Genomic DNA, 27,678 nt, shown 5'->3' on the forward strand with positions numbered 1-27,678 from the left:
GCGGCGTGTTTTTCTGCCAGGAGAGCTTCGTCCTCCAACACGCCTCGGCCATCTTCGAATGGGTCTTCTGCGTCATCATCATGCTCTTCTACGGCACGTTCGCCTTCGAGTTCGCCGGCATGTCGGGGGACACCGTGGCCGTGCTGGCCCGAGGCGGCTCCCTGGGGGGCGCGGGACGGGAGCACAAGGTGGACGCGCTGGGGCCGCACCCGCCGCCGCACCAACCCGAAAACATGTCCATCCTGTAGGGCCGCCGGACGGGCCCCGGCCCCGGATTATCCTTCCAAGACAGACGGGGTTGCCGAATCAGTTGAGTCACTCAATCGCGTAATCGATTTGCGCGAAAGCGAAACCCCAGCGGAGAGCTTTTTTTTTTTTTTTTTTTTTTGGCATTACATCAAAGCTTTTCCACCCGCTTTTCGTCTGTCTGCATTTTGCACATGTGTGAAACCAAATTTTCCAGCCAGCCTTGCCTTCAGTTACAAGTATCAGCAGCGGAGAGCCAAAAGGTCCATCAGATTAAGCAAAATCTGTTGTTCCCTTCTCCCGCCCTCTCCGGTTGAACAAGTGACCTTGGATGATTTCCTCTTCAGGTGATTGCAGCGAGGCCTTTCCATTTCATTTGGCGAGTGCGCTGAACGCTAAGCGAGGGGCTGCTGGACAGCCGCGGCTGAGAGTAGAAAGCGCAACGTGGTTCTGTCTGCTGCTTACGTGGTAGCCACACAGGAGGAAGGTCAGGATGGAAGCAATAAACTGCCTTCGTATTGTCCCACAGACCCGTGTAGAACTGTTACGTCAATACTGTTACATATGAGAGAAAAAAAAAAAGAGAAAAGGGGACCTGCTATGTATTTTTTTCATAGTTCGTCTGGGATCATGTTCATATTGAACAATTATGTAAAAAGGTAGTGCTGTCAAGCGATTACATTTTTTAAACTAATTAATCGCAACATTTTCCATAATTGATCGCGATTAATCGTTAATTTTCAACTCCAATTAATTAATTGCAACATTTTCCATAATTGATCGCGATTAATCGTTCATTTTCAACTCCAATTTTTTACGAGGCCTGGAACTGATATTTACTTGGGTAAAATCTTGGAATTAATGTGGAAAAAAAAAAAATTCAAAGACAAAGAAATCATTTTTTTCCTGTAAAATACAACACATGAACGATACACCAAAGACGTACAACCAATATCGGATTTGAATTTGGCTTTTCAAAGTGTGCAACTTTGTATTACTATTACTTTGTACTAGTTTTTAAAGTAAAAAAAACGTAAAAGTCCGTCATTGCGACGGTGACTCTCTTCTAAGTTTGGCTGCAAAGTGAGCAGAGGTCAGCTGCTACAGGAAGTAAATAAAAGTTAACTAAGTACATTTTTTTTAGTGCGTTATCAAATTTAAATTAATCTCCATAGTTAATGCTTTAACTTTGACAGCCCTGGTAAAAAGTCATCCACTCATGTTCGACCAGGGGTGTCCGAATTACGGACCTTTTGAAATTGCCCACGGCGTATACCGTAGTTTCCTGTGACTGACAATTTTTGCAAAAAAAAAAAAAAAAAAAAAAAAAAGGTCCAAAATTGTCCATCAAAAAATTTAACATACCTTTACCATGTTACCAGATTGTTTAAAAAAAAATTATACATACATTCCAACATATCAAAAATGTATCTAATAAAATGTATATAAGTTGTCTGCGGTCACAGCAGTACTGCTAAATAAGATCTTCATTGCCTTATAGCGCCTTATTACTTACCTCACTGATGTTCTTCTCAGTATTGGTTTCATCACAAAAAAAAAGAAGTACGTGTTCTGTGCTCGTATCCTGGATTTGGTCCTTATGCGTCATTGTGCGTCAATTCGCCCGCTAGCCTTGACCGCGAGTCGTTCGCGGCACTTATTGTGAGCACATAAGGAAACGTCGTTGGCCATTTGCATACTGTCGAGTCACCTACCGTTGTAACGATTGTTGTTCCTTGCAAAGTGACCCTGCGGAATTTTACGCTATACTACTGATTGTCCGTATTATATAAGGCGGGGGGGGGGGCGTATTATTTACGGCAAATGACGGCACTACGATTCATACTTTGTAACTAACATGGCCTGTGTTGTTTACCGGCATTGCGCTAGTTACGTTCTACACTAGGTGGCAAGTGAGCAGAGGAGAAGAGATTTCTATTTGGCCCCCCCCCCCCGCCCCCTTCCTTGTTCACCATAAATCACACGTCAGCAAAATAGTCGCATTTCTATTTATAACACCCGATGAATGGAGGTAATTCAGTTACAGCAGCAACGGAATGCCAATTGTTTGGCTCCACTACAGTACAAAAGTATATCCCCCCCCCCCCCATTACGAAAATAATTTCACTCATTTGCATAGCAGGTCCCCCTTTAATACAGTCAATGTTGTTTGTTCACACTGACATCCGTATCACTGTTTGTTTGTTTGTGCTCGTGTTCTCCAAATACTGACGCCGCCTCGCAAGGCAGACGGTTGATTGTCCAAACGTTGCCAACAGACCTCCATCACGATACGATTTTTCCGCCAAAGACGCGTAGATGCGACGCAGAGTCCACAAGTCCTGCGCATTCCACCCACTTACTGTAAGCTTCTTACTTTCTACAGTATTACTCATAGAGACGATGTTACTGTCGTCAAAAGTGTGCCAAATATCAGTGTGCCTGTGGCCTTGGTGCTAATAACAAGCCTCTCTCTCTCTCTATTTTCATTTATATATATATATATATATATATATATATATATATATATATATATACCATGAAAGCAATATTGTACACTCGTTTTTATCACTATTGTGTTACAGAATGTTGCTGGACACAGCATTGGGTACACCACAAACACGTCCGTAAAAAGTTTACAAAGGTTTTACCTTGACTCCAGTTTAAAAAAAAAAAAAAAAAAAAAAAAACTCAAGTGCCGATTTGACAGCCTATTCATGCCAAAATGCCTAACCAAACTCATATCCTTAACCCCAACCCGCAAGGGCGCTGGGCGTTGGTAGGATTTCTCGACGAGTAGGAAGGGATTTCAGAACACAATATATACGTTCCGATCGGGAATGTACGTCATCAGCACCACCGCCCACTATTGTCAGTGAAATATGTACTATCATGAATGGCCATAATAGTCAAAAAAATTGGTGGGAATAAAGGTTGAGGACCACTGCCCTTCAAGACAATGAGTTAGGGAAAAAAAAAAAAGCCTGGGACATATATCCCACACATTTTATATTTTTTTTCAACCCCGTCTAGTCACATTTTTTTTTAAGGTTTAAAAAAAATGTCTTTTTTAATTTGTGGAAAAAAGTGCCCGTAACACATCATCTCACAGTCAGATAATTCTCAATTTCCATTTCACACGTTTGTCGTCTCATTTTTGTTGCGAATCGGACACTGCCTCCGGAGGACGATTGTACCAGTATGTGATCACAAAATGGCGACAAATGACCATAAAAGGGCATGATGAAAGGCAAAAAAAAAAAAAAAAAGCTTCTGATAAAATTGTTTATATCACACTGTCACTTCCAGGTGTACCTAATGTTGTGGCCTAAATTAATAATGTCGACTTGATATGTATTTTAAGAAACATTTTTCAGTCATCTTTTTTTTTGGTCCGTTCATTGTCTCAGTCTGACATTCTACTATGCTGTACTACCGAGTTATGTCAACCAAAATGACCTATGCAGCTTTTGTCGCACTTGTAATGAATGTGTCTTATTAATTCATATTCTCATCATAGTCATCATTCCACAACTGATGGGGGGAAAAAATAAATAAGTGAACCTACGCTTCTTTTCCCCCCCATCAGTCCACTGAATGTGTGAGACGCAACTGGAACTAACTTGTTGTCCCTTGCTCCCTCTACCGGTCAAAACATGTAATTGCAGCCTGTTTTTGGTCCAAATACTATAAAATGTCTTAACTCATTTGTCCCGAAACACTTAAAAAATGGCCACAAAACTGCTGTAAAAATGTTAACTGTACTTTGTCTTTCAGTTGTAACAAGCCTGAAAAATATATCAAAATTAAATATTTCGGGTTTTTTTGTTGTTTTTTTTAATCCGTTAAAGGCCAGTATGTTTACATTTTTTTTCAATTGGGTGGGGAAAAAACGAAATATAATTTTCAAGGTTGTTCTCCTTTTTTTGTGTATTATTTACAGTATATCTAAAACTTAAAAACCACAGGAGAGGTCCTGGTGACCCCAAAAAAAAAAAAAAATTGATAAAACATTTAATTTTAATATTTATCTATTAGATGGCGCTGTTTCATTTTTTAAATTTTTTTTTACCCTTATTCAAAGCATGAAGCAGGAAAAATTAGCTGTTTTCCACCAGGGTGCTTCTTTGTGAAATAAATGTCCCACATTACTCTTTCAGTTCAGTGTTCAATTATTTTTGTATTTATCCACTAGATGGTGCCAGTTTTCCCCAAAGCATGCAGGAGCAAAAATCTCACACCCCTTCGACTGGTTTTCCGCTTGCTAGCCTGCCAATTAAATCATAAACGTACGTTGCTAAAAATGTGCCACATTTTCACATTTTAGATTTTAGTTAATTCTAGATTAGTCCACCAGAAGGCGCTACTTTCCCTCATTCAAAGCATGCAACAGTGATGCCACGCTACTGAAATAAGCATGTCACTGATGTACAACAATGTCCCGCCTTATCTTTTCTGTTCAGTTTAATTTTCATATTTATCCTCCACATGGTGCCACTTCCCCTTCAAAGCATGCGGGAATAAAAAAATTGCCACATTTGTACCGTTTCCCTGCCTCAATTCTGAAATCACATCATTGATGTACCAAAACCAACAAAACATCACCATAGGAATTTGTTAGGAATTTTTTTACCTTTTTATATTCGTCCACCAGATGGTGCCATTTCCCCCCTTCAAATTCATTCAAAGCATGCGGTACAAAAATGTGTCCCTTTTTCCTGTTTTCCACAAGAGGGCCACATACTGAAATAAGCTCATAAGAAAATGTCTTAAGGGATACCACGTTTTTTTTTTTTTTTTCTGCAAATCAGACAATTGTTTTCCCACAATATCATTTTGCTGCCTACAGTCCACATTTGTTCTCAGGAAAGCATTAGGACAACATAATTCACTTTCTTCTGTTCTGTCGCCTTCTGCTGTTGACCCGTCATGTAATTTTTTTTTAACTGGCTTCAAGGTAAAAAAAAAAAAAAAAGAAAAACAAAGGAAAAAAAACATTAGCTCATTGCGCTGCTAAGCCACACCATGTTAAATATTAGCAAAAGCTATCATGCAATCATTAGTAGACTAACCTGTAAACCTCACATTGATAAATATTAAATCGATATATACTGTATGTTTATATTCTGTATTCAACTTTGCTGCCTATGTGCCTTATTGTTACTTTGATAAAGCAAAGCCAAAGAGTTTGAGGTTGTAAATTCTATTTTGATGATTGTATACTGTGTGTGTGTGTGTCTATATGCCTTATTGTTCAACAAATAAACCCTTTTAAATAATTTTTTTTCCCACCCGCTTTATTGCACAAAAACGCAGCACTCTGCACACAGACATTTGACATCTTTAATTTTCTTTGTGGTGTAATTATTTACAGTCCGGTTATACTTAGGCAACAAAAAGATGACAGCAGAGAGGACACCGATCACTATATCAAAGAATACTTTTTATACAATTAAGACATCATATAAAGCTTTTAAAAAAAAAAAAAAAAAATTGTAATTCCCATAAAACACACTTTAAGACTCTCATGTTATTGTTTGTAAATTTGCAAAAATAAATGGGACCCCGGATGATGAAAAAAAAAAAATTGTTATTGCATACTAAAAACAAAGGCACTTGGGCAACATTTTGGCAAAATTTTGAATTGAGTGTGTTTGTGCCATTTTTTTAACGTCTGTTTTAATTTGTTTTTAGGATTGTATGCTTAATTTTTTGATTGTATAAACTTTTTAGAACATTATGATGAGCATTTGTACTATTTTGGGGATTTGTACTTTTCATTTGAATTGGATGATGAAAGCAAAAGCACTAAAGAACTTTTCTAGACTCATTTGCTTTTAGTTGCATGATGAAGGGCACTTGGCAACTTTTGATGGCATTAAATATGACAAGTTTCTTTTTTGGAATAGATGGCAAAAACAAAGGCACTTTTTGAACATGATTAAACATGGACATATATATTTTTTTAGATTTCATTTGTTTTTGGACAAAGATTGGTTTTCCACTTTTTTTTTTTTTTTTTAAAGAACATTTAATGTGATTATGAACTTTTTACATCTGATTTCTTTTTCAATCGCACAATGAACAAAGTCACGAAGGAACTTTTTATGACATCAATGAATGAGATTTTATGACGACTTGTCAATTTAGGGTTTACTGTACTTGTTTTTGGGACTGCATAGCAAAAAACAAACATTGAATAAGACAAAACACCTAGCTTGCACTACAAAGGCACAAAAAGCTTTTTTTTCTTCTTTTTTTTTTAAATATGATGAGCATTTGTACTATTTTGGGGCTTTTTAGGTCCCATTTGTTTTAAGAATTGCGTCGTCAAAACATAAGCACTTAGCATCCAGTAGGAGCTGCACACTTTTTCCCCCCCCCCCCCGAGGCATTATTATATATTTGTGCCATTTGGGGTCTTATTATGTTTTGAGAATGACAATTGAGAATACGTGGCCGTTTAGAAGTCCCCAAATGTGAACATATGTACACATCCGAATGTCTTTTTTTTTTTTTTTTTTTTTCTTCTTCTTGACGTTTGGTTGTAACATGCCTCTGATGAGATGAACATGTTTTTATTGACCTGTTTGGTGGAGCACCGCGATGATCGTGACCAGCTTTCTAGCAGCACAAATGACATACAAACACTGAGAATTGAAGTTTTGGTTTTTAGCAGTAATTACACAAATAATTGTTGTAAAAACATTTCCCGCGTGGGGTTGTTGTACGTTCACAGCATTGAGGTGTTTCTGATTATATATTTATTAAAAAAAAAAAAAAAAAAAAAAAAGCACCGAGCAACAATTTAAAAGGATGGATGTCTTTGTTCTCAGGTATCCTTCACTCACGTTACACCTCCGCACCTCCTTTCTCGGCCCCTTTTATATTTATATATATATATATATATATATATATATATATATATATATATATATATATATATATATATAATAATAAAACTTTGGTTTGATTGGTTTCGCTTTGTTCCAGGTCCTTCAGTAGTATTTTCTGCGAGGACACGGAGCACTTAGAGGACAAGCCTTTTGGGAACCTCCCAGCTGAACTCGGACCGACCGAAATGGCCGTAAGTGGCGGTCTTCTGGTAGATGGGCCTCTTCAGCTGAAGCTCCCTGCAAAGAAATCATTTGGCTCGTTACAGGAAAGTAACAAGCACGCAACGTTAGCTACGGCTAACTCGGTGCCGTCTTTAACCTTATCGGGCATACCCAAACCCGCAATTTTCATGCAAGGCTTGGCCACCTTGCTCAGTATCAGGCAGATGGTGGAGACTGTCTCAGCTCCTCAGTGCGGCACTGATATCAACTCACGTACGCTAGCACTGGTGAGAAGCTCTTCAAAAAGAGAATTCAAGCTGTTTAGGATCTTTTTGTGTATGGAGCAACCACAACGCTTTGCCTTCACGTCTACTACCTTAACGCTAAAGCATGATGGAAAAAAGGCAAACTTGAACATGTGTGGACAGATAAGTCACAGGCATATTTTCCGCGTCTACGTCGACTGAATCAAAGCGCGAAAACGTAGCAAAAACTGTCGATTTTTTTTTTAGCATTCCGTTTAACTACTGTATGTCATTGCTCGGGCTGCTCGATTATGAAAAAAAATATTATTAATCGCGATTATTTTGGTGATGATTAAAATCGCGCTTATTCAAACGATCATTTATTTTTTGGGGTACAAAACAAGAAAATGTTTCAACGTAAAAAAAAAAAAAAAGATCTATAAAGGCAAATACATGTCTTTGAAAGACTATGATTATGTAAGTTCCTTTTGAACCAAACAAAATTCATAAAATTAGGTATTATAACATTTTTAAAAAAGGTGCAAATATATTCCAGTATGACTTTCCTTGTGTAAAAAAAACAAAGGGCGCTTGATATAAATAATAATAATCGCAATTGTAATTGCACAGGCCTAGTCATTGCCATGTTTTTTTTGTTGTTTTTTTTAAAAGGCGATTGGCTTGTATGATACTTTTTGACCTTCTTCTCACGCAGACATAGTGACGATTCCCGCAAGAAAAGAAGCTTTTTCGAGACCCAATGTCATGCGAACACACCTAATAAAGGAGTCAAGTGACACATAAAAGACGTATATTTCATCACATTGTGGTAAACGCTACTCCCCCCCCCCCCCCCACAGCTGATAAAGGATGAAATCTGAGGCGTTAAATAATGACATTGTACTAGAGACACTACCAATGGCTTGCTTGCACGTAAAACTGGAAGGCTCCATTATCGATTGATTCTTATGTTGTGTTTCTCTTCAGCAACAAACTAATGAAGATAAAGTTTTGGCTGGGAGGATTGATCCTATTGGCTCTCGTCAGAGTGGGTAAGAACCTAATTTAATAAACATTACGGTACAGTAAACGGCCCCGCTATTTTGTTTTTGTCGTTCTGCTTTCTTTTTATTTTTGGTGTATTTCCACGAGCAAACTATAATTTTTGACCATAAATTTGAAAACAGGAAGCATTTCAAGCTCAGCCTAGTTTTTGCTGAAATGGAGAACTGCTCAAATCCTCTTTAATCCTGATTTTTATGCCTACAGAAAGCGACGGCTGTATGTTCGTCTTATCATTTTTTGAATTATTGATATATATTAAGTTTGTTAGTTTGGGGGAGGGGGGGGGGGGGGAAACAAGCTTTGTCTTGATATATTTTAAATGTGTTTGTATCATTCTAAAAGACTTTAGAAAAATGGCATAAATGCTATCAAAACATGGCAAAAAAATGTACACATTTAGACCTGGCCCAACACACTCATAAAAGAAGCCGGAACAAAGAGAGCAAAGAAAAAGGCATTATCTAGTAAATTAAAGCTCAACAAATCGTTGATTTTTATTATTTTTTTAGAGAAACCCTGATTGTGGTTGGTATGATAAACAACGATTTGTTAGCCATTTGCGCATTGTAGCCCCGTCATCTTATGATATTGCCACCCTACTGAAAAAAATTCCGGTTCAACCCCACTATTTCTATATTGCATATTTGATTAATTGTGGGTGTGGTCTGAAACGCAACCCAGCGCGATGGAAGGGGGGGGTGGGTTACTCGCTATAATTGTTGTAAAGTTACAAGTGCTTTGGGCTACTGAAACAGTGACTATAGCTTTAAAGCTAAAACAGTAATTGAGTCAAATTGTGTGTCTTCCTCCAACTGTGGCAATCTGTGCCTTGCCTGAATACATGTGAAAATTTCCCGTCTAAGGACTGAGGAATATTCTGTCTTTACTCAGCATGCGGAGCACCCATTCCCAGAATGGACCTTGCCAGGGGTACCATAGGCAACAACGGTAACCCGATTGGTACCATGATGGTCCCGCTCCTGCTGTTGTCTTCTACCATCTTTCTGGCACTCCTCCCCCAAGAGGCTGCCGCCGCTGCTGTGCAGCCATTTTCGCTTGGCACCATTCCTATAATCCTCCATTAATAAACAATGCATTGCATCCATAGTCTGTAATACTTGTTTGAAAAAAAATGTTTAGCTCGGGAGTGCTGTGACGTCAGATATCTAGCGGAGGGCGTTGGCAGAGCGAATGTCAAGTTAAGAACTCACGACGGTATTTTCACTGGTGCTTACTTGTAGGAAAACAACACGAAGTAAAACGGTGGTCTTTGGCGCCCTCTGATGGCACCGATGATCATAACATCATGTCCTTGCTGGACGCCCTGTTGGCTTTTTCTTACCTGACGATGACTCCTGGCCTCAGGTCAAAGTTCTTGTTGACGATGTGCAGCAGCTCGGATTCACTTTGTTTGGATGAGCCGTACGTGAACAATGAGATGGACAGAGGGTGAGCCACACCGATGGCGTAGGACACCTGCAAGTCAAAAGCGTAAAAAAACAACAACAAAAACCCACCGAAACCTACAATAAAGTCAGGAAACTATGCCCCCCCTCAAAAACAAACAAAAAAAAAACAGCAAGTCAGTCATTTTGGTTTGAAGTGTCCTATAGAATTCAAATAAATAAATAAAATTAGGCCTTAAAGGCAGTCTCATTTAACATAATGAAATTTGGTAGACATCTCTCTATCATGAGTAGACCTACCAAAAAGTTTAGAAACTGCCCCAAAAATACAGGAAGTCAGCCATTTTGGGTTGAAGTGCCAATTTTGCTCTAGAATCATAAAATGAGTCCCCAAAGGCAGTTTCACCGCACATTCAGTCGTCATATCTATCAAGGGAAGACCTACAAAATAGTCAAGAAACCATGCAAAAAAAAAAAAAACGCGCAAGAATGCTGCCATTTTGGTTTGAAACAGCCAGTTTGGGGGCAATGTGGTCACATCTAAAACTGCTAGCTAACTAACTAGTTAGCCTCCTGTCCACCCAGGCAATTTCATTTAGCAACATGAAATTTGGAACACGTCTATCAAGAGTAGACCTACAAAAAAAGTCTCAAGAAGCCATTCTAAAAAAAAAAAAAAAAACACTTCAAGGGGAAGTCCCGCCAAACATATTTGAATAAATCCATTTTGATTTGAAACAAACATTTTGGTTCCGTGGTGACCTGAGTCCAAGCCCCCAAAGTCAGTTTCACTTAGCAACATGAAATTTGCATGAGTAGACCCATAAAAAAGCCTCAATAAGCTTTGTCCAAAAAACAATCAGCCATTTTGGTTTGGCTCAATAACACCCTATAGAATTGTTTTAAAAACTCAGCCCCCCAAAGGTGGTTTGGCAGACATGTCTTGATGTCTATCATGTGTAAACCTACAAAAAAAAAAAAACACCTACCTGCACCAAGACCCTCCTGCACAGCTTGGCCTTGACCAAAGATTTGGCCACCCAGCGGGCGGCGTAGGCGGCCGAGCGGTCCACTTTGGAGAAGTCCTTGCCGGAGAAGGCGCCGCCCCCGTGAGCCCCCCAACCCCCGTACGTGTCCACGATGATCTTGCGGCCCGTGACGCCGGCATCTCCCTGCAGAAGACAACCGGTAAACGGAATGGTCCGAGGGGGGAGACGGGGGGGGACGCTCGGGCCGGGGTCTCGAGGGCGTCACCTGAGGGCCGCCGATGACGAAGCGGCCGCTGGGCTGCAGGTGATAGATGGTGTTGGCGTCCAGGTACTTGGCGGGGACCACCGCGTTGATCACCTGTGAGAAGAAAGCGAGTCATTTCATTAGGGTACACCTGCACCCGTCCACGGCGCAGGCGAGAAAGCCGAAGCCCGAGCCCACCTTCTCCTTGAGGACCTTCTTCTGCTCCTCCAGAGAGATGCAGTCGTCGTGCTGCACCGAGATGACGATGGTGTGGACTCTCCTGGGGATCACGGCGCCGTCTTTCTGGTCGTAATGCACCGTCACCTGCGGGACGGACGACAAACGGTGAGCGCATTCTCCACTTTTCTCTCCGAACAAACACATTCAGGAATTCGTTTTTTAGTACTGACACTTTTATGACTTTTGTGATTGTATGAGGGATTTTATCGGCGGACAAAAAGCGCGCCTGTTTATCTGCTGCGAGCATGCTTTGTGGCGCCTTGTGTCAACGTAGGGTCCTTCTGTGCAAGTTTATAATTCAACTTGAAATAACAATAAAAGAATAAAATCATTTGTGAGACGTTCTTATCGCGGATTATGATTATTGCAGCTATATTTGATTTTTTAATGGGGTGTATTTCGACAATGAAAGTGTTTCGGGTTTTACCTTTATTAATGGACTAAATTTGCATGCAGGTCTATTGAAGCTCTTCAAATAAAATTTAAATATATGTAAAGAAATGGTAAATAAAGCTATGAATAAATTAAACAATAAATAATGTATAGTTGTGGTAGTAAGAGGTGTCGAATAAACTGACGTGGCCCATTAGCCCTAAAAACGTAAGCAGACAGTATGAAAATGTCAAAACGAAAAATGTATTATGACATAATAAATCAATAATGCTGAATTAATAACAACAATAGAAAGAAGAAACGGCAATAACAAATGAATGGATTTACACAATAGTGGCCAACTTAACTTAAACGATATTAGCAACGGCAGCGTTTCTTGAAGTAATCACATTTCAAATTGGTTGACCAGAGCAAAACTTGTTTCAGTCAAGTGCGACTAGCAAAACACACGGACGTAATAATCAGCATCTCTGGTGAGTATGATGTCATTTATTTCAATTTTTCATATTTTTAATTGACTTCGATACGCTAAAGGTGCTATAATTGAAAAATGTGATGAAAGTTAGAGCGGTGCTTTTTTACAAGGTTAATTAAATTGGGTGAGTGCATACCCTGCTACTGGCTTATAAATAATAATAATAATATTTTTTTTTTTTTAATCCTACCTGTGTTTTGGAGTCAGGACGCAGCCAAGGAATGGTGCCGTTGCGTCTGAGCTCGGCCATCTTGGAGTTGAGCTTGTGGGCTAAGACGATGGTGAGCGGCATGCATTCCTCCGTCTCGTCCGTGGCGTAGCCAAACATCAGACCCTTGAGAAGACACAAAGGTGAGTCAAGACAAGTTGGCTTCGATGCTTTTGAGACGCCATAATTCAACATGCAACACATGGACGTCAGAGCGGTTAGCGTTAGCTGTTAGCCTCACTTGATCTCCGGCGCCAATGTCCTCCTCCTTGCGGTCCACGTGGACGCCCTGAGCAATGTCTGGACTTTGCTGCTCCAGAGCCACCAGGACATTACACGTCTTGTAGTCGAAACCTGACAGCGACGCAGTGAAGATCATTTTATTTTTTGTCTTTTTGTTGGCTTGTTTGGTAGCAGGATCACATGAAAAATGGGAAATCAAGGAGCAAATCTGGGTTAAGGAGTAGCTCCTCCTGTACTTTACTTTACCCCGCATTTGTGGAGTATCTCAAGTATTTTAAAATATTTTTTTAATTCCTCATACGTTTTGATGACAAAATCCAAGCTTGATTTTAGTGTGTTGTGCTGATCCTCTGGGATGAAAATGAGTACATTTTATTAATAATTACATTTTAAAAACACGCAGAATGAGTGAGTCCAATGTGCTCATTGGACTACGTCCAAAATATTTAATTACAAAAATGTAAAAAAAAAAAAAAATGCTTAATGTCTAATGCATGAATCTTAGTGACACAATTTTGCCACATGCTGAATGCCCACGGTAAAAAATGCGGACATTTTCATTTCATGTCAGTCACGAAAAAATAAAATAAGAATGACTGTATATTTGGGGCTGTCGCTATCAAATATTTTTAGAATCGATCACTGTATTGTTGATTAATCGAATAATTGGACAAAAAAAACCCTCAGTAACATATTTATTTATATTACTTGACCAAGCATGATCACACAATGTGGACTTAACAATTTCTACTCAATGCAATCTCCCTTAATTGAAAAAAAAAGTACTTAGCTTTCGATAATAAAAATAATGAATAATTCACTTTACAATCAACATTAATTAAAAATGTTTTCTCAATTAAAAATAAAATTGGGGGGACGTTACTTAAAAACAATGACTACAACAGACTTGATTAAAAAACAACAACTATTAAGTCAGTGTTCCGCATTAATTGACACATTTGAGTATGACTTCACTTCTCCCAGTGACCTCGGTCGAGGACAATGATTTATAATAATAATAATAATAATGATTTATTGTATCGCTACGAATCACCTTTATCGGAGTTATCGTAGCCGATGTGTTTGATGGCATCCCTCACCACCTTCTGGTAGTCCACGTTGGCGCGGGACGTGATCTCGCCACAGAGCAGCACCATGCCCGTCTTGCACACCGTCTCTGCCCAACACATTCAACAAATACAGCAGCTGAGCATCCTGTGTGAGTGTGCTCTCATCGCTTGCGCCCCTGATAAGTCACAGATTTTGAAGAATTTTGAGTGGCGTGCCTTCAGTGTAACAGCACCTTCTGTCAGGCCACTGGAGAAGATGCAGCACAGTTAAGAGCAAGAAGAAGAGGCAGAGAAGGTCCCCGATAAATACCGTAGTCCCCAACAGTAATAGTTGTTGTTCTTTCATAGCAGACAGAATTTATGTCTAGGATGATTTTACGCTCTGTTTTTATGTGTAGCTGCTCTTGAAGTAGCTATGCTAATTTCCGTTAGCCGGTATATAGCGTTTTATGTTATATGTTAGCCTTGAGCTACTGGACTGAATGATATAGTTTGTTTGGATATTAATTCTCTTTTGTTTTATGGGTCAGTTTCTCGCTGAACTTCAACTAGGCAGCTTGAAGCAAGCACGCTGTGTCTCCGCATTGGAAAAAAAAGTGCTGTTATATGATGACCTCCCGTTTCTAGGAGAAAGGAAGAGAACATGCCATAAGGAATACGTATTGATGTTCAAAGTTGAAATCAACCCAAACATTTTTTTTTGTCAAGAATATGTTCCCAGCAGGCCCACTAGTCGAAACACAGCATTCTGATTAATATTGCGTTTGTGGAATATGACTTAAGCAGCAAAATCCACCCCTTTTTAGCTATCAAAGGAGGCGGCCATTTTGTCACTTCTGTCGACTGAAAATGACATCACACGCCATCAGGGCCGTGATTGGTCGTTACCTGAGCCCTGAGTAGTTGTGATGTCATTTTCAGTCGAGAGAAGTGACAAAATGGCCGCCCCCAGAGATGGCTAAAAACGGGTGGATTAACGCTTAATCCACAAACGCAATATTTATTAGAATGCCGTCATTCAACTAGTGGGCTTGCATGGAACATATTCTTGAAAAAAAAAATGTTTAGGTTGACTTTCTCTAAGTGTGTTTTGATGAACTGAATTGGCAACATCTGTTGAGCAGCCACTTCGCAAGGTCCATCTCCTTGTCACACTTGAAAGCGCAAGAAATGCACTGGATATTCCAGCGACCTCCATTCCAGATGGAATTCAGGCCAGAGTGTTCCGAGCGCTCCGTTTTACACACCACAGGCCACTTTGGCATCGGGGTCCTGCTTGAGGTGCGCGTCCAGGACGGCGTCGCTGATCTGGTCGCAGATTTTGTCTGGATGGTGGGGGGGGGAAGAACACAAATCAATGAAGGATAAGCAAGTGTCAGGTCAGACAGTACTAATCAATCAGGTGTCTGCATATTTTCTGCTTGTGGCCGCGGGAGAAGTTTGAAAATGAGTAAATGTGTGGCGCAGGCAGCGCGCCGGCGGGACAATGGCACGCTCGGCGCCCTATTCTTCTCTTGCGCGCATTGTGCGCACCACCCACAACATGATGAAGCAACGCGACGCAGAGGTTACATCAGAAATTTTTGAGGGGGAGACACACAGTAAATTCATTGAAAAAGAATTGTTGTTTCTATTTTTGTATGACCATAACCAGGCATTGCCTTACTTTGACATACGAAAATCATACTGAAATGAAACGTAATGGTAAGTAAGAAGTGCTGCGTGTGAACATGCCATTAATTCCAGTGTGTTTCATTTGCAAAGAAGAAAAAAAAAAATCAAACTTGGTATCAGCTGCTAAAGCGTGTATCCATTTTTATGGGACACCCTGTATATATAAAATCTCCAGGTCCACATTATATAATGTGCGTGTCTGTGAAGCGGGTCAAGGTGTTTTACCCCCCCCCCCCCCCAGGCTGTGTTTACTGATTATGGATGGAGCAACGTGGACTTTGACAGGATTATGACACATTGACAGGGGGGAGGTGCTGCAAGGAGGGGGTGGGGGGTATCCGAAAAGTCAGACGAATTGAACGATTTGAAGTTCTCTTTTGTCATCTTGAGAGGATTCTGAAAGTTTTCCAAACTGTAACTCGGCATTAAAAATGTAGCCTTTTTTTTTTTTGTCCTGTTCATGCAATTTCTTTGCAAAGGTTGTAGTTTACCAACAGTATATGTTAATTTTTTGGCAGTAAATTGCACATTTTAGCTAAATGTGTTCCTGGAGACATACCGACATATAAATCTGAGGCATGATTATTGTTGTGATAAAGTTTGCATCGTTTTATTGTAAGGAACATAAACAACATCCGTCCATCCAACTTCTCTATGGCTGATTCTGCCAATATACCGTTCAGTTTTATTTAACTTTGCAGTTAACTTTGCACTTTAGAGCTGCTTGTTTTCAAACATTTATTTATTTATTTGTATCTGCTACACATTTTTTTTTTAGGCCAACCCCGATTCCAATATGTGGAAGATTGTAATTCCAATAATTAATTAATGGGCCGATTAAATAAAAAATATATATCTAATGAATAAGGTTACTTATTTTTGGTCCCTTGAGACTTAAAACAATACAGACATGGATTACAGGCAGAACATTTTACTTTCCAAATTTATTTTACAATACTTTCTTCATTAGCATTTGTTTGAATTTAAAACAGAGCTAGAAATGATCTTTTTTGTTTTTTATTAGGTGGGCTATATTTAAATGTCATTATCTTTAGCTTATTTTGTAATGTGTTCATGTGTAAAAAAAAAAAAAAAAAAAAAAGCATAAAAAATTGGTTTATTTATTTATTTTTTTATATTCTTATTTTTAACCGAGCAAATATCCAACTGATAAGCATCATTTTTTAACTTGCTCACTTTTAATGCAACCTTACCCCCCAATCCCCCCGCTTGAAAAAATTGATTGCATTTTACTTTTGTCAGATTTTTTTTTTTTTTTTTAATTGGTTGGATAATTTTGAATGTCATTATCTTTGACTTATGTTGTTAGGTGTTAATGTGTCAAAAAAAAATAAATAAATAAAATCTCCTAAAAATAAAGTGCTAATATCGGCCGATTAATCGGTCGGTTTTGCATTTTTCTTTTGTTCTGTTTTATTTTTGCAGATTTTTTGGGGTGTTGGGTATGTTTGAATGTCATTAGCTTTGTCTTATGTTGTTATGTGTTCATGTGCCAAAAAAAAAAAAATCTCCCAAAATTAATGTGGTAATATCGGTCGGTCCCTCTTGAAAAATCCTTTTTTTTTTTTTTTTTTAAAGTTACTCACTTTTGCAACCTTACACCCCCCACTCCCCCCCCACCACCACCACCACCACCACTCCCTCCCGTCACCCCCACCAGCGTGGTCCATCCGAGTGAGCCTCAACCACATGCGCTATGAATGGGATGCCGAGCATGCCTACCTCGGGAGTAAATAGGCAGTTTTAAAAATAAAGCCCAAAACGTTTTTTTTTTGCATGGCGTGTGAAATGCGAAGCTCACCTGGATGTCCCTCTCCCACAGACTCCGACGTGAACATAAACGAGCCGTCCTCCGGCAGATCACCCATTTTGCCTTTTTTTTTTTTTGCTTACGGGGGGCAGCTTCGGGCAGTGTGTTTGTGTCGGGGCAGGGGGGGGGAGGGGGGCTTGTGAAAGGATTTTCCTCAGTTCCCACAGGCGAGCAGTCCTGATCTTTGACAAGTTTATATTCCCGCCGCTGCTGCTTGTTGTCTTTTCTCTACGGGAGATCGAGGCGGCCAATAGAAGTTCTGAGCTACTAAACTCCACGTCCGAGCCCACATGTTCCCTTTTATAGATGCATGGGCCAACACATGTGTGCGTCATGTGAATCCGTGGGATAGTCCATTCCGGGAGAAGAGGGGGGAGCGGCGCTCCAGTGCTTGTGGTAATGCGACGTTAACCCCTCGTGGCCCGCAAGATGCTGTGTGGGGAGCAAGGGAAATATTAAAATGCAAAAAATCCTTAGTTGATATTAAAAAAAAAAAAAAGTCTACACACCCCCGTTCAAGTGCCAGGTTTTTGTGATTTAAAGAAATGTGTATTGTATTGATCTGACCTATAAAAAAAAAAAAAAAAAGAAACAGCTCAATATGAAAAATGTCTTTTTGAGAGGGGAAGTAAAAATAAAGGAATTATTATTTAATTTAATTTAATTTTTAAAATTATTAACCACCAATAAAACCCACGCTGGTCTAGTAGGCTCTTCTTGACATAATTTTGCTTAATTTGCTTTAGTTACTTAATTACCATTTATTTCACCGCCATTGACGAATTGACTTGTCTTTTCACAGTCCAGCCATTCAATCCCAGGTATTATATTTTTTTCAAATTTTTCAAACGTTAGGGTAAATTAGGTTCTGAAAATGTCTGGCAGTGAATGAGTTAGTTACTTAGTTTCTTCATTTGTTACAAATTAAGTACATACGCTTGTATTCAGAATGAACCAGTCACACTCGAACCCATGTTAAATGGGAGTCAGCGCACATCTGCCACCATTTAAAATACCTTTGGTTAACCCTAAATACTGTTCAATGTACTTTGTATTCATTTTGCGATTTTAACATTTTTTTTTTTTTAGAACTGCCCCCCCCCCCACAAAAAAAAAAAAGATTCTATTTTTAAAAAAATTATTTATGGACGTTTTCTTTAGATCATATGACACGACAGCCCCTGATCTTAACCCCCAGGAGGGCAAGGAAAAACTCCAAAAAGCCCATCTGGTGAAAAGTGAGAAACCTTGAGAAGGGACCACAGACGGGGGAATCCCCCATCCAGGATGATCAGGCTGCAATGGATGCCGAGTGGGCAACATTGAACTCACATTATAGTCCTGTACGGTGTTTGTTAAAGCGATGTGAAAGTTAATCAAGTGAAACGGAAGATGACATCGGTGAAGTGAGCAACAAACTGAATTCAATGTCATTTTTGCGAGCGGAATGATTGGTGTCTTCGAAATCTTACCTTTTATGATGATTATTCTTCTGTCTTTCTGATAATTGCAAAAACGCCCTCATTAGAACTGGCTGATTCAGTAAAAGTTTAAAAGATAACCACTCCAAAAAAAAAGGAGCACAAAAGAAGAGTAATAATTCAATATGTCTACCTGAGTGGAGTACAGCATCCATTACATGACATCGAGGCAATAATTGAGTTAGAAGGAGACATTCACCTGTTTTTCTCAACGCTTGCTTCCATCCCTACGCAGCCCCAGGCTCTGTTCTGCTCTCCACACACTCGGGACCATTTCCGCATCATCGCATCCTAATCCTGGAAAATGTCTTTGAGAAGTGGATGCTCATATAAACAAATCAGAAGAAACAACGCTCAATGCTCATGACCTTTTCTGCCAGAACAGCCGTTCTCAGTGCTGTACATGGAATATTACTGCAAGCTATCTATAGGTGTGCACAGAGAGATTATAATTTATTTATTTACTTATTTTTGTAGTTGTACGGGTTATAGCTCACATTAATGGTGGGAAGGGTTTGCTAGGGGTTGATATCACAAAAACATGGCATTTGAACATGGGTGTGTAGACTTTTTATATGCACCCTGAGTTGCCCTTGTGTATCTTTTCTGACTTTGCAACTTACCCCCACAGGAACCGGATGAAACCAGAGAAGACTTGAATGGTACCAACAGAATCCGTTGAAAGTGTAACAGGTGATCCGCCTCTTATTTGTCTTGGATGGCGATTGGAGGTGGGGGGGGAAAAAAAAAAAAAAAAACCTCTGGATGAAGTGTTGCTTGGCTGTTTGTTAATGACTGACCACGAATGAGCTTATTTTTCTTTTTCCTGACAAGCTTGTTCTGGTTTTGGTTAAAGATAAGTGCTATCTACAAACTGTCCTACATTTCCAATACATACTGCATTGCTGATACCTTCGCCGGACACAATATTAGGTACACCTGTGTTGGTCAGTATGCAGCGCACTGATACATATTTTTGTCAGTATGCAGCGCACTGATACATATTTTTGTTTTTATTGTTTTATTTTTTAAACAAAAACCCCAATCCAGCAATAAACCGAGGTCAGTCTTGTATTTCTGCTGTCTCAGTAAGAAGAAGAGAAAAAATAAGAAATTGGGCTCGAATTATCACCTTTTATTCCTGATTGGCTGAGAGATGTCACATGGTTGGTCTGCCATTTTGACTATAAAGCTAGCAAATACGGTCCCAACCAGGAGCTATTAAATAGGTCAAACCAAACATATTTTTTTCAAGAATATGTTCTATGCAGGCCCACTAGTCGAAACAAGCCAATATGATTAATATGAAATATGAGTTAAGCCGCAAAATCCACCCGTTTTTAGCCATCTCCGGGGGCGGCCATTTTGTCACTTATGTCGACTGAAAATGACATCACAGAGGCTCAGATAACGACCAATCACGGCTCATCTGAAGCTTAGCTATGATTGGTCGATATCTGAGCGCTTTTCAGTCGACAGAAGTGACAAAATGGCCGCCGCCAGAAATGGCTAAAAACAGGTGGATTTTGTTGCTTAACTCTTATTCCACAAACGCAATATTAATCAGAATGTTATGTTTCAACTAATGGGCCTGCATAGAAGATATTCTTAAAAAAAAATGTGTGTGGGTTGACTTCCGCTTTGAGAATTATCTTTGTAAAGGCAGACTTCAAATAACAGTAAAGAGCAAATAATCATATTTGATGTGAAAACGTCTTATCCATAAGCACCGCCTCACTCCTTGCGTTTGTGTTAAAGTACATGAATGGGTGAGGTGGAGGCGGCTTTATGAGTGCGACTTGATCGAGTTGAAAGTCCAGCGTGACGATTGACGCACGGAGTTGTGCCAACGGGCCCCTCGCAGGGACGGGAGCGGAACGATTAAACCCCGGTGACCTTTGTGTTGCCTTAAACAACATTTTCAAACATTAAACTACTCTGTGGCAAACACACACACTGACTCCGGACAAGGGTTCATGACACGATACAGTGTATCATATTAATCAAACTGCGACGTCCTTAATCTGCTTCCAGAGAGAACCCTCTATTTGCTATCAGCCATCAAATGTACCACATAATAGTGGCAGTGGCAATTGAGGCTGAAAACAAACAAACAAAAAACATTTGAGCAAAAAAAAAAAAAAAAAAAATCCAAAATTCTAACCCAAAAAATTACACTTATACCAAATTTGGTCTTTTTTTATTATTATTTTTTTAACTATATGAAATTTAATCAACTGATGCTAAATTTGGGGAAGTACAACAAATACAATGCATTTTTGTTTTGTTTTTAAAATTCTACAAAATATTGGCACAGAAATTACATTCATACTTAATTTGAGCATTTACACTATTCAAAAAATAAGAAAAAATAGACTTGTCCTAAATTTGCACTAAAAAAAAATCCAAAATTGAAACCAAAATAAACACTTTTTTTTTTAAACTGTATGAAATGTTATCAACAAATACATGTATACGTCAAAAATGCTTCATATTCAATTATTTAACAAAAAATATACAACATTTTATTTTTAAAATGACACTAAGTTTTAACACAAAAATAAAATTCATACTAAATTGGAACTTACATTACATGTTTCCAAATATTTATATATACATAACATTTAAGAATTATTAATAAAAAATAAAAAAATTCGAAAACAACTTGCAAATAACACACGCAAAACTACATACACCAAATTAACCGAAATTGCTAAACACAACTAAATTAAGTAAACTTATAAGTAATTGCACAAAAATAATTTTGAACTTTGTGGAATTTTAACAAAAAATGCCTTCATACTACATTTGAACTACCAAATTTGAGCAAAAAAAAGATTTGATCATTTTTCAAGATTTGATCATTTTTCAAAATTACACAAAATTTGAGCAGAAAATTCAACTGTACACTAAATTTGAGTATAAGAAAAATCCATTCTTGAGCAAAACAATAAACACAAAATATCCTTAAAACATATACAGTATGTATTAAATAAATCAAAGTGATATAATTTGACAAAATTAACCCAGGTTTGAGAGCTAGCCCTTTTTGTGCAATTGCTCATCCTAAAAATGTGTCACAGTGACCTCACAGTGTAGGTAGGCTAACACCTTGTCGAGGTCGTCAAGGTTGCGGTGTCGTTTGGGGAGATTTTGACTTGAACGCACAGTATGAGATAAACTCCTACGGGTTGTAAAAGGTTTGTTTGTCTTTCCCCTTCAAGGGTTCAAGGACACGCAGTTGAACGCCACCAATGCAAAACCGGCGCTCGTATGGCCTGCAACCAATGTATTATGGACAGTGAGTTAGCGTGCAAATTTCTTCGGAGGCATGTGCAAATTTTATGGCCAAAAAAAAAAGCTGTTGAGGTTCAAAGAGTGATGGGCGACTCACAAATTAAGTATGGCACGGCAGTGCTTTAGCTTGGGTGCCAGCGCCAATACCAGCTATCGTATCAGGCCGATACCAGCCTTATTTTAAGATATCAGGTACTCGTGGAGGCTGCCGATACCAGCCACTGACATTTACATTTAACAATGCAGCGTTTTTTTTCTGATTAATATTGCGTTTGTGGAATATGAGTTCAGCAGCAAAATCCACCTGTTTTTAGCCATCTCAGTGGGCGGCCATTTTGTCACTTCTGTCGACTGAAAATGACAATACAACTCCTCAGGTAACGACGAATTACGGCTCAGCTTCAGAAAACAGGTGAGCCGTGATTGGTCGTTACCTAAGCCCTGAGCAGTTGTGATGTCATTTTCGGTCGACAGAAGTGACAAAATGGCCGCCCGCAGAAATGGCTAAAAAACGGGTGGATTTTGCTGCTCAACTCATATTTCATCAGATTGCCTTGTTTCAACTAGTGGGCTTGCATAGAACATATTCTTGAAAAAAATATTGACTTCCCTTTAAGGATTTTTAGGCTGAATGTAGAATAGCGGGGTGTCCACTCTGTATATATATTTCTTTCTTTTTAAACCATTTTTTGAAATCCTACTTTACGTTGGCAAAACGTAACATTCATATTAAATTTCTGTCGTCTAATAGTATAGTTGACTAGGTTACATTTGAGCAATTATTTTTTTTTGGGGGGGGGGGACATCATTTTAGCAGGTGCAATCGTATTTTTTAAATCAAAATTGTGATAAGTTAAAAATAACTTTTACAGTTACGCTATTAGGCTAATGATATCAATAAAAATACCCCTGTACCGATGTGTTTGCTGGTCATTTTGTTTTGTTTTGTTTTTTTTCAAAAAATTTTCATTAGGACTTAGCAACTATGCCATTAGACTAACAATGTGAGCAAACATTCCGTTTTTTTTTTTTGTAGCTATTCTTATAAAACACCACTAGGCGACACTATTGCTCTGCAAACGCCTTCCTGTTCCGTCTCCATTTCATTCATCATAGTTTGAGTCGTCTTAATTTTAGTTTTTGAATACAGACTTGGCCTTGTTGCTACACCGTATGACGGTTGAATGCGTTCAAATGTTGGCGTGTGCGGACAATTTCAATGCGGAACACAACTACTCACTCCCTCTACTTCCTACGGCTCGAGCTAGTTTGGAAACAACTTGGAAGTCAAGCGCTGTCACCAACATTACCAGCGAAGTGAAGGCCACGTCCTCTTTTCATTGGCTTCGCTCTCTCACAATAAAGGCTGTGCGCCAACGGCTGCGCGGGAGGCGGGGTGCCGAGCCGACGCTGCCATTGGCTGCCGCCTCCGCCTCCCACCGAGCGCCGCTGTGTGCGTTTCATGTAAATGCGTGCCGACGTTAGACCTCGCCTGAACCTCCCGAGTTGTGCAAAACACACGTTGACTATTCTGAGCATATGGGAGCCTTTAATATTAACTTACATAACATTGCGTAAAATGTTTAGCGCGCTAGTGTCGCACATGCGCGGAGCGGAAGGAATGCAGCAGCTGCTTGGTTGTCATCCTATATCCCAGCTTGCTTGCAGCCAATTTGGACCCAAAGCACATTCCTCTGTGAGGCTGCTACTGAATTATCGCTTGTGGGAAGCGCTTTGAGCATTTTTATTGGATATCGTTCGACGCAATGTGCTAGCATGCGCTTTGGCCTCACTAGTAAAGCAATTCGCTGCGCTAGGAGGGTATCAAAGGAATGTGTATAAAGGGGAAAATGATAGAAATGCACAAATGTTTTTAAAAAGTAAAACTGGTCAAATATTTGTAACATTGTTGTCCCTTTCTACATTGTTGCTAACTATGACAGCAATAATAAACGTCATCATATGCCCGAGTTGTCACCATCTGACTACAAGGTGACTTTGTGGATTATATTGGGTGTTAAAATGCCTAGAAAGGAGAAAAGTTTTTATCACCCACGTGGTGCGTCAACCTGCAAAGTTGTTATCTGCACTGCAAACTGTTAAAAGAAAGTTATAAAATAGTGACAGGATGTTTTTCGACTTACTTTGATGACGTAAGCATACAACGCAGCTGACCCAGAAGCTTGTTAAGATTAGATCTAGTCAACTCCACAATCATCTCAAATCGAAGAGTTTATACGAAAAATTCCAACCTGGTTTTCGTTCTACCCATAGACACTGAGACAGCTCTCATCGGAGTCACCAATGGCCTCCTGATGACCTCTGACTCCGGTTTTATTTCCCTGCTCATTCTGCTTGACCTCTTTGCTACATTTGATCACCATATTCTTTTACATCGCCCCCAATATGACATTGGTGTCTCTGGCACTGCCCTTTAGTGGTTTCGGTCATACCTTGCCGGAAGACCGAGTTCGTAGCCCTGCGGGACGCTAAATCTTGCTCCCACACCGGTATCTGTGGGGTCCCCCAGGGCTCTGAGCTCGGTCCTACCCTTTTCAACATCTACATGTTTCCCCTCGGTCGTCAGCAGGAATGGAATACAATTCCTTTGCTATGTTGGTGACACACAACTTCAATCACTCCCCCCTCTGTCACTCAACTGGACTCGAGATAAAGTGCTTGGATGAGTAACAGCTTTTTACAAGTTAAACAGTTCCAAAACAGAAGCCATTCACATGGGCACCGGTCACCAGCTTCGTTCCTCCCTCATTTCTTCTGTCTCCTCTCTCGGCCATAAATTCTCCCTCTCTCCTTTTGTGACTAATTTGGGAGTCAGGTTTGACCCAACCATCTTAGCTTTGACAATCACATCAACCATATTTGCAAAGCTTCTTTCTTTCACCTCCGCAATATCGGCAATAATATGTGCAGTACTGCTAACTGCCTGCTGGGGTCAGCATTGCTCCAAATCAGGACAATCACAAGCTCAGGGCCTCTGCAGACACTGCAAGACTGACATTGACCTCAGGCTGCATGTAATTTTTTTTTTTTTTTTTTAAATGTTCCTTTTCAAGACATTTACGATACGACAAAGTTTAAGGATTAAAAGTATTTATGTATGTAATATTTTGTTGGGGGCTGGGGCCTCATCACCAATGGCGGGTGGTGCATTTGCAAATGGGCCTTCACAACTTAATCCACCTCTGAATACCTCCGCCATTACATCGCAATTTTAGAAACCATCAAAACCTCATCGAAAATCAGCGAGCCTCTGGAGAACAAATTTCAAACTTTATTTGTTAAAGAAACAGCCCCATTGCTAATATAGTGTCATTTACATCGACCGGCACTCATTCTGAATGCCCTGAGCCGATTAAATTGACATGGCAACACAGATCAAAGTCTGATTGGACAAATTATTCTTATTTTTTTTTAAATCCAATATGCACCCACATATTGTACATGTATATATTAGAATTCACTTCAGGTTGTAGGTCAATACTTCTAAAAGTGTTGGTGACTATACAGCAATAGTGCCTGGTACTTAGGGCTCAGCTCAACAGCGGCCTTGTTTCACGTCAGCCACTTGGAGAGGAATTTTCTCTTCTGTTATGCTCACGTAAGAAAGGCTTTTGCTCAGATTGGGCTCATTTCAGAGCTTAAAGCGCAGATCCCCGCTCATTCGTGGGCGACCACAGGCCGGTGAGTAATGTCTCCTCCCTATGGGACTTTTTGCCGGAGACATTGTTGACGAAATGAAATGTGTAACGTAGGCGGCTATGGTGACGGTGAACACGATCCTGAAGGCGGTCGGCTTGTTTGTGGCCGAGCTCATCAGCTCCGTCACGGACTGGTTCCAGACCTCACCGACATGGGCCGACCCGCAGGTGCTGGGGGACACAGAGCTGAAGACCACCGGCGGTGGTAAGTCTGGGAATGAACACTTAAAACCTCTCTTTTTGGACTGCGTGTGCAACTGCTACCTTTATTTATTTTTATATTTGAACTTTGCTTCACGTATGGACCACACATTAGGTATACACAAGCTCAGCTTTGATTGGAGGGTTTATATATATATATATATATATATATATATATATACTGTATATGTTATGTTTATGTGGGAATCAGTGTAATTATTTTTTAAATCAATAAAATAGATACAAAAAAGTAATAAAATCAGACAAAAAATAAGAAAAAAAATGAATGAAATTAAGAATATAATTGAACATTAAAGACATAAAATCAAAATATAAAACAAAAATTGAATAAAAAAGAAAAGAAAAAATAACAAAAAAGAAAATAGAAATAATGAGTAGAATAAAATATAACATAAAGATTACCGGTAATTGCGATTGTGGTACAGACGTGCAGTTCTTCACCACTGCAAACTGAGCCAAAATGTATTGTACAGTGTTCTTGTTTCTTTTAGTCCACGAGAGACACCGGGCCAGAAGTCTGTGGGAGAAGAGCGGAGCGGTGATCATGGTGGTCCGCCGGCCTGGGTGATGGCTGTGCAGAGAGGTGTGGAACTGATTGTGGAACTGATTGTGGAACTGTTAGCGGAGCTGCGTTATTGTCAGCATTTAAAGTGTCGTTGTTATGGCGGCGCAGGAGGCCACAGAGCTGTCCTCTCTCAAGTCGCAGCTGCAGGACCTGGAGGTGCCTCTCTTTGCCGTGGTCAAAGAGAACTTGGGCAAGGAGCTGGATTGCTTCAAGAAGTATTTCACGGGGAAAGTCTACGTGGATCAGAAGGTCTCCAATTATGCGGAACAGGAATTCACTCTTGCGCAGTGTAAGCCGTTAAGCCGCTTTTCTGTTTCCTCACAGAGAAATTTCTACGGGCCTCAAGAGCGCTGGATGTTCCTCTCCGTCTTCCTGCGTATTGGAGTGTGGAGGAACCTGTGGCGGGCCTACCGCAGGGGCTTCGGAGGAAACTTGAGAGGGGAAGGACTGGTGCTGGGGGGAGTCTTTGTCATTGGGCCTGGAGATCAGGTAGACACCATGTAAACGGCCTCAATGTATTTATGTAGCGCCTTCATTTTCTTGTTTGTTTGTAATTTCCAGGGAATTCTGCTGGAGCACCGTGAGAAGGAGTTTGGGGATAAAGTCAACATGCTGGCCGTCCTCAGAACAGCCCGCAAAATGCGAGATGAGATGAAAAGATAGACCTGACCTAATCATGGCTTATACAATAATAATCAAGGCGGACCATCATTTGCATGTGTAAATGTCTGATGATGTCATTATGAAATGTGTCCAAATGGGCCACTTTGACAGTTTGCCGCCTCATTGTTTATGGTTTGCTGTCGTGGCTTTTTGTGTGCTCTAATGATGATCTGACTCTAAACTCCTCTGAGGGAGCAGCTCTGATGTTTGTACACAATCAACCATGCAGCCTGCCTGACAACATAGGACGAACAAACTGTTAAAGTTTCAGTCCATGCTAATTGTGTTTAAACACGTGATTCAACAATAAATGGGTTGGTGACTAACTGATCCATCTATCCATC

At 39.8% G+C, this 27,678-nt stretch overlaps 2 protein-coding genes, 1 long non-coding RNA gene and 1 pseudogene across 8 annotated transcripts in view; 3 read left to right on the forward strand and 1 right to left on the reverse strand.

Moving 5' to 3' along the window:
• LOC147140132 (transmembrane protein 150A) overlaps positions 1–6,817 on the forward strand; it is a 31,442-nt gene extending 24,625 nt beyond the window's left edge. For all 4 annotated transcript variants that reach the window (XM_086044291.1, XM_086044294.1, XM_086044292.1 and 1 more), the window contains exon 8: positions 1–6,817. In XM_086044291.1, coding sequence (XP_085900417.1) covers positions 1–248 — 248 coding nt within the window. In that variant the 3' untranslated portion in view covers positions 249–6,817.
• Positions 5,576–17,674, reverse strand: mat1a (methionine adenosyltransferase 1A). Its single transcript, XM_086044287.1, has 10 exons — positions 17,379–17,674; positions 15,130–15,207; positions 13,867–13,989; positions 12,811–12,923; positions 12,552–12,695; positions 11,452–11,577; positions 11,275–11,367; positions 11,010–11,192; positions 9,957–10,090; positions 5,576–7,379 (listed from the first exon to the last, which is right to left on the reverse strand). The coding sequence occupies exons 1-10, from the start codon at positions 17,443–17,445 to the stop codon at positions 7,277–7,279; spliced, it is 1,164 nt and encodes a 387-aa protein (XP_085900413.1). The 5' UTR covers positions 17,446–17,674; the 3' UTR covers positions 5,576–7,276.
• LOC147140134 (uncharacterized) lies at positions 8,004–9,721 on the forward strand. The gene is made up of 2 exons (XR_015088545.1): positions 8,004–8,601; positions 9,506–9,721. It is a non-coding gene; the product is annotated as an uncharacterized LOC147140134 (long non-coding RNA).
• Positions 12,552–27,660, forward strand: LOC147140135 (peroxiredoxin-like 2A; annotated as a pseudogene). 2 transcript variants are annotated; one of them, XR_015088543.1, is made up of 7 exons: positions 12,552–12,712; positions 19,500–19,561; positions 25,939–26,089; positions 26,598–26,689; positions 26,780–26,920; positions 26,996–27,160; positions 27,233–27,660. The product of XR_015088543.1 is annotated as a peroxiredoxin-like 2A, transcript variant X1 (transcript). The 2 variants fall into 2 exon arrangements; XR_015088544.1 differs by lacking the exons at positions 12,552–12,712; positions 19,500–19,561 and adding an exon at positions 23,027–25,867.
• Positions 27,661–27,678: the final 18 nt, after the last annotated feature.

The sequence above is a fragment of the Filicampus tigris genome, chromosome 11 (genome assembly GCF_054856515.1).
Source record: "Filicampus tigris isolate MCC_2025a chromosome 11, RoL_Ftig_1.0, whole genome shotgun sequence".
Lineage (NCBI taxonomy): Eukaryota > Metazoa > Chordata > Actinopteri > Syngnathiformes > Syngnathidae > Filicampus > Filicampus tigris.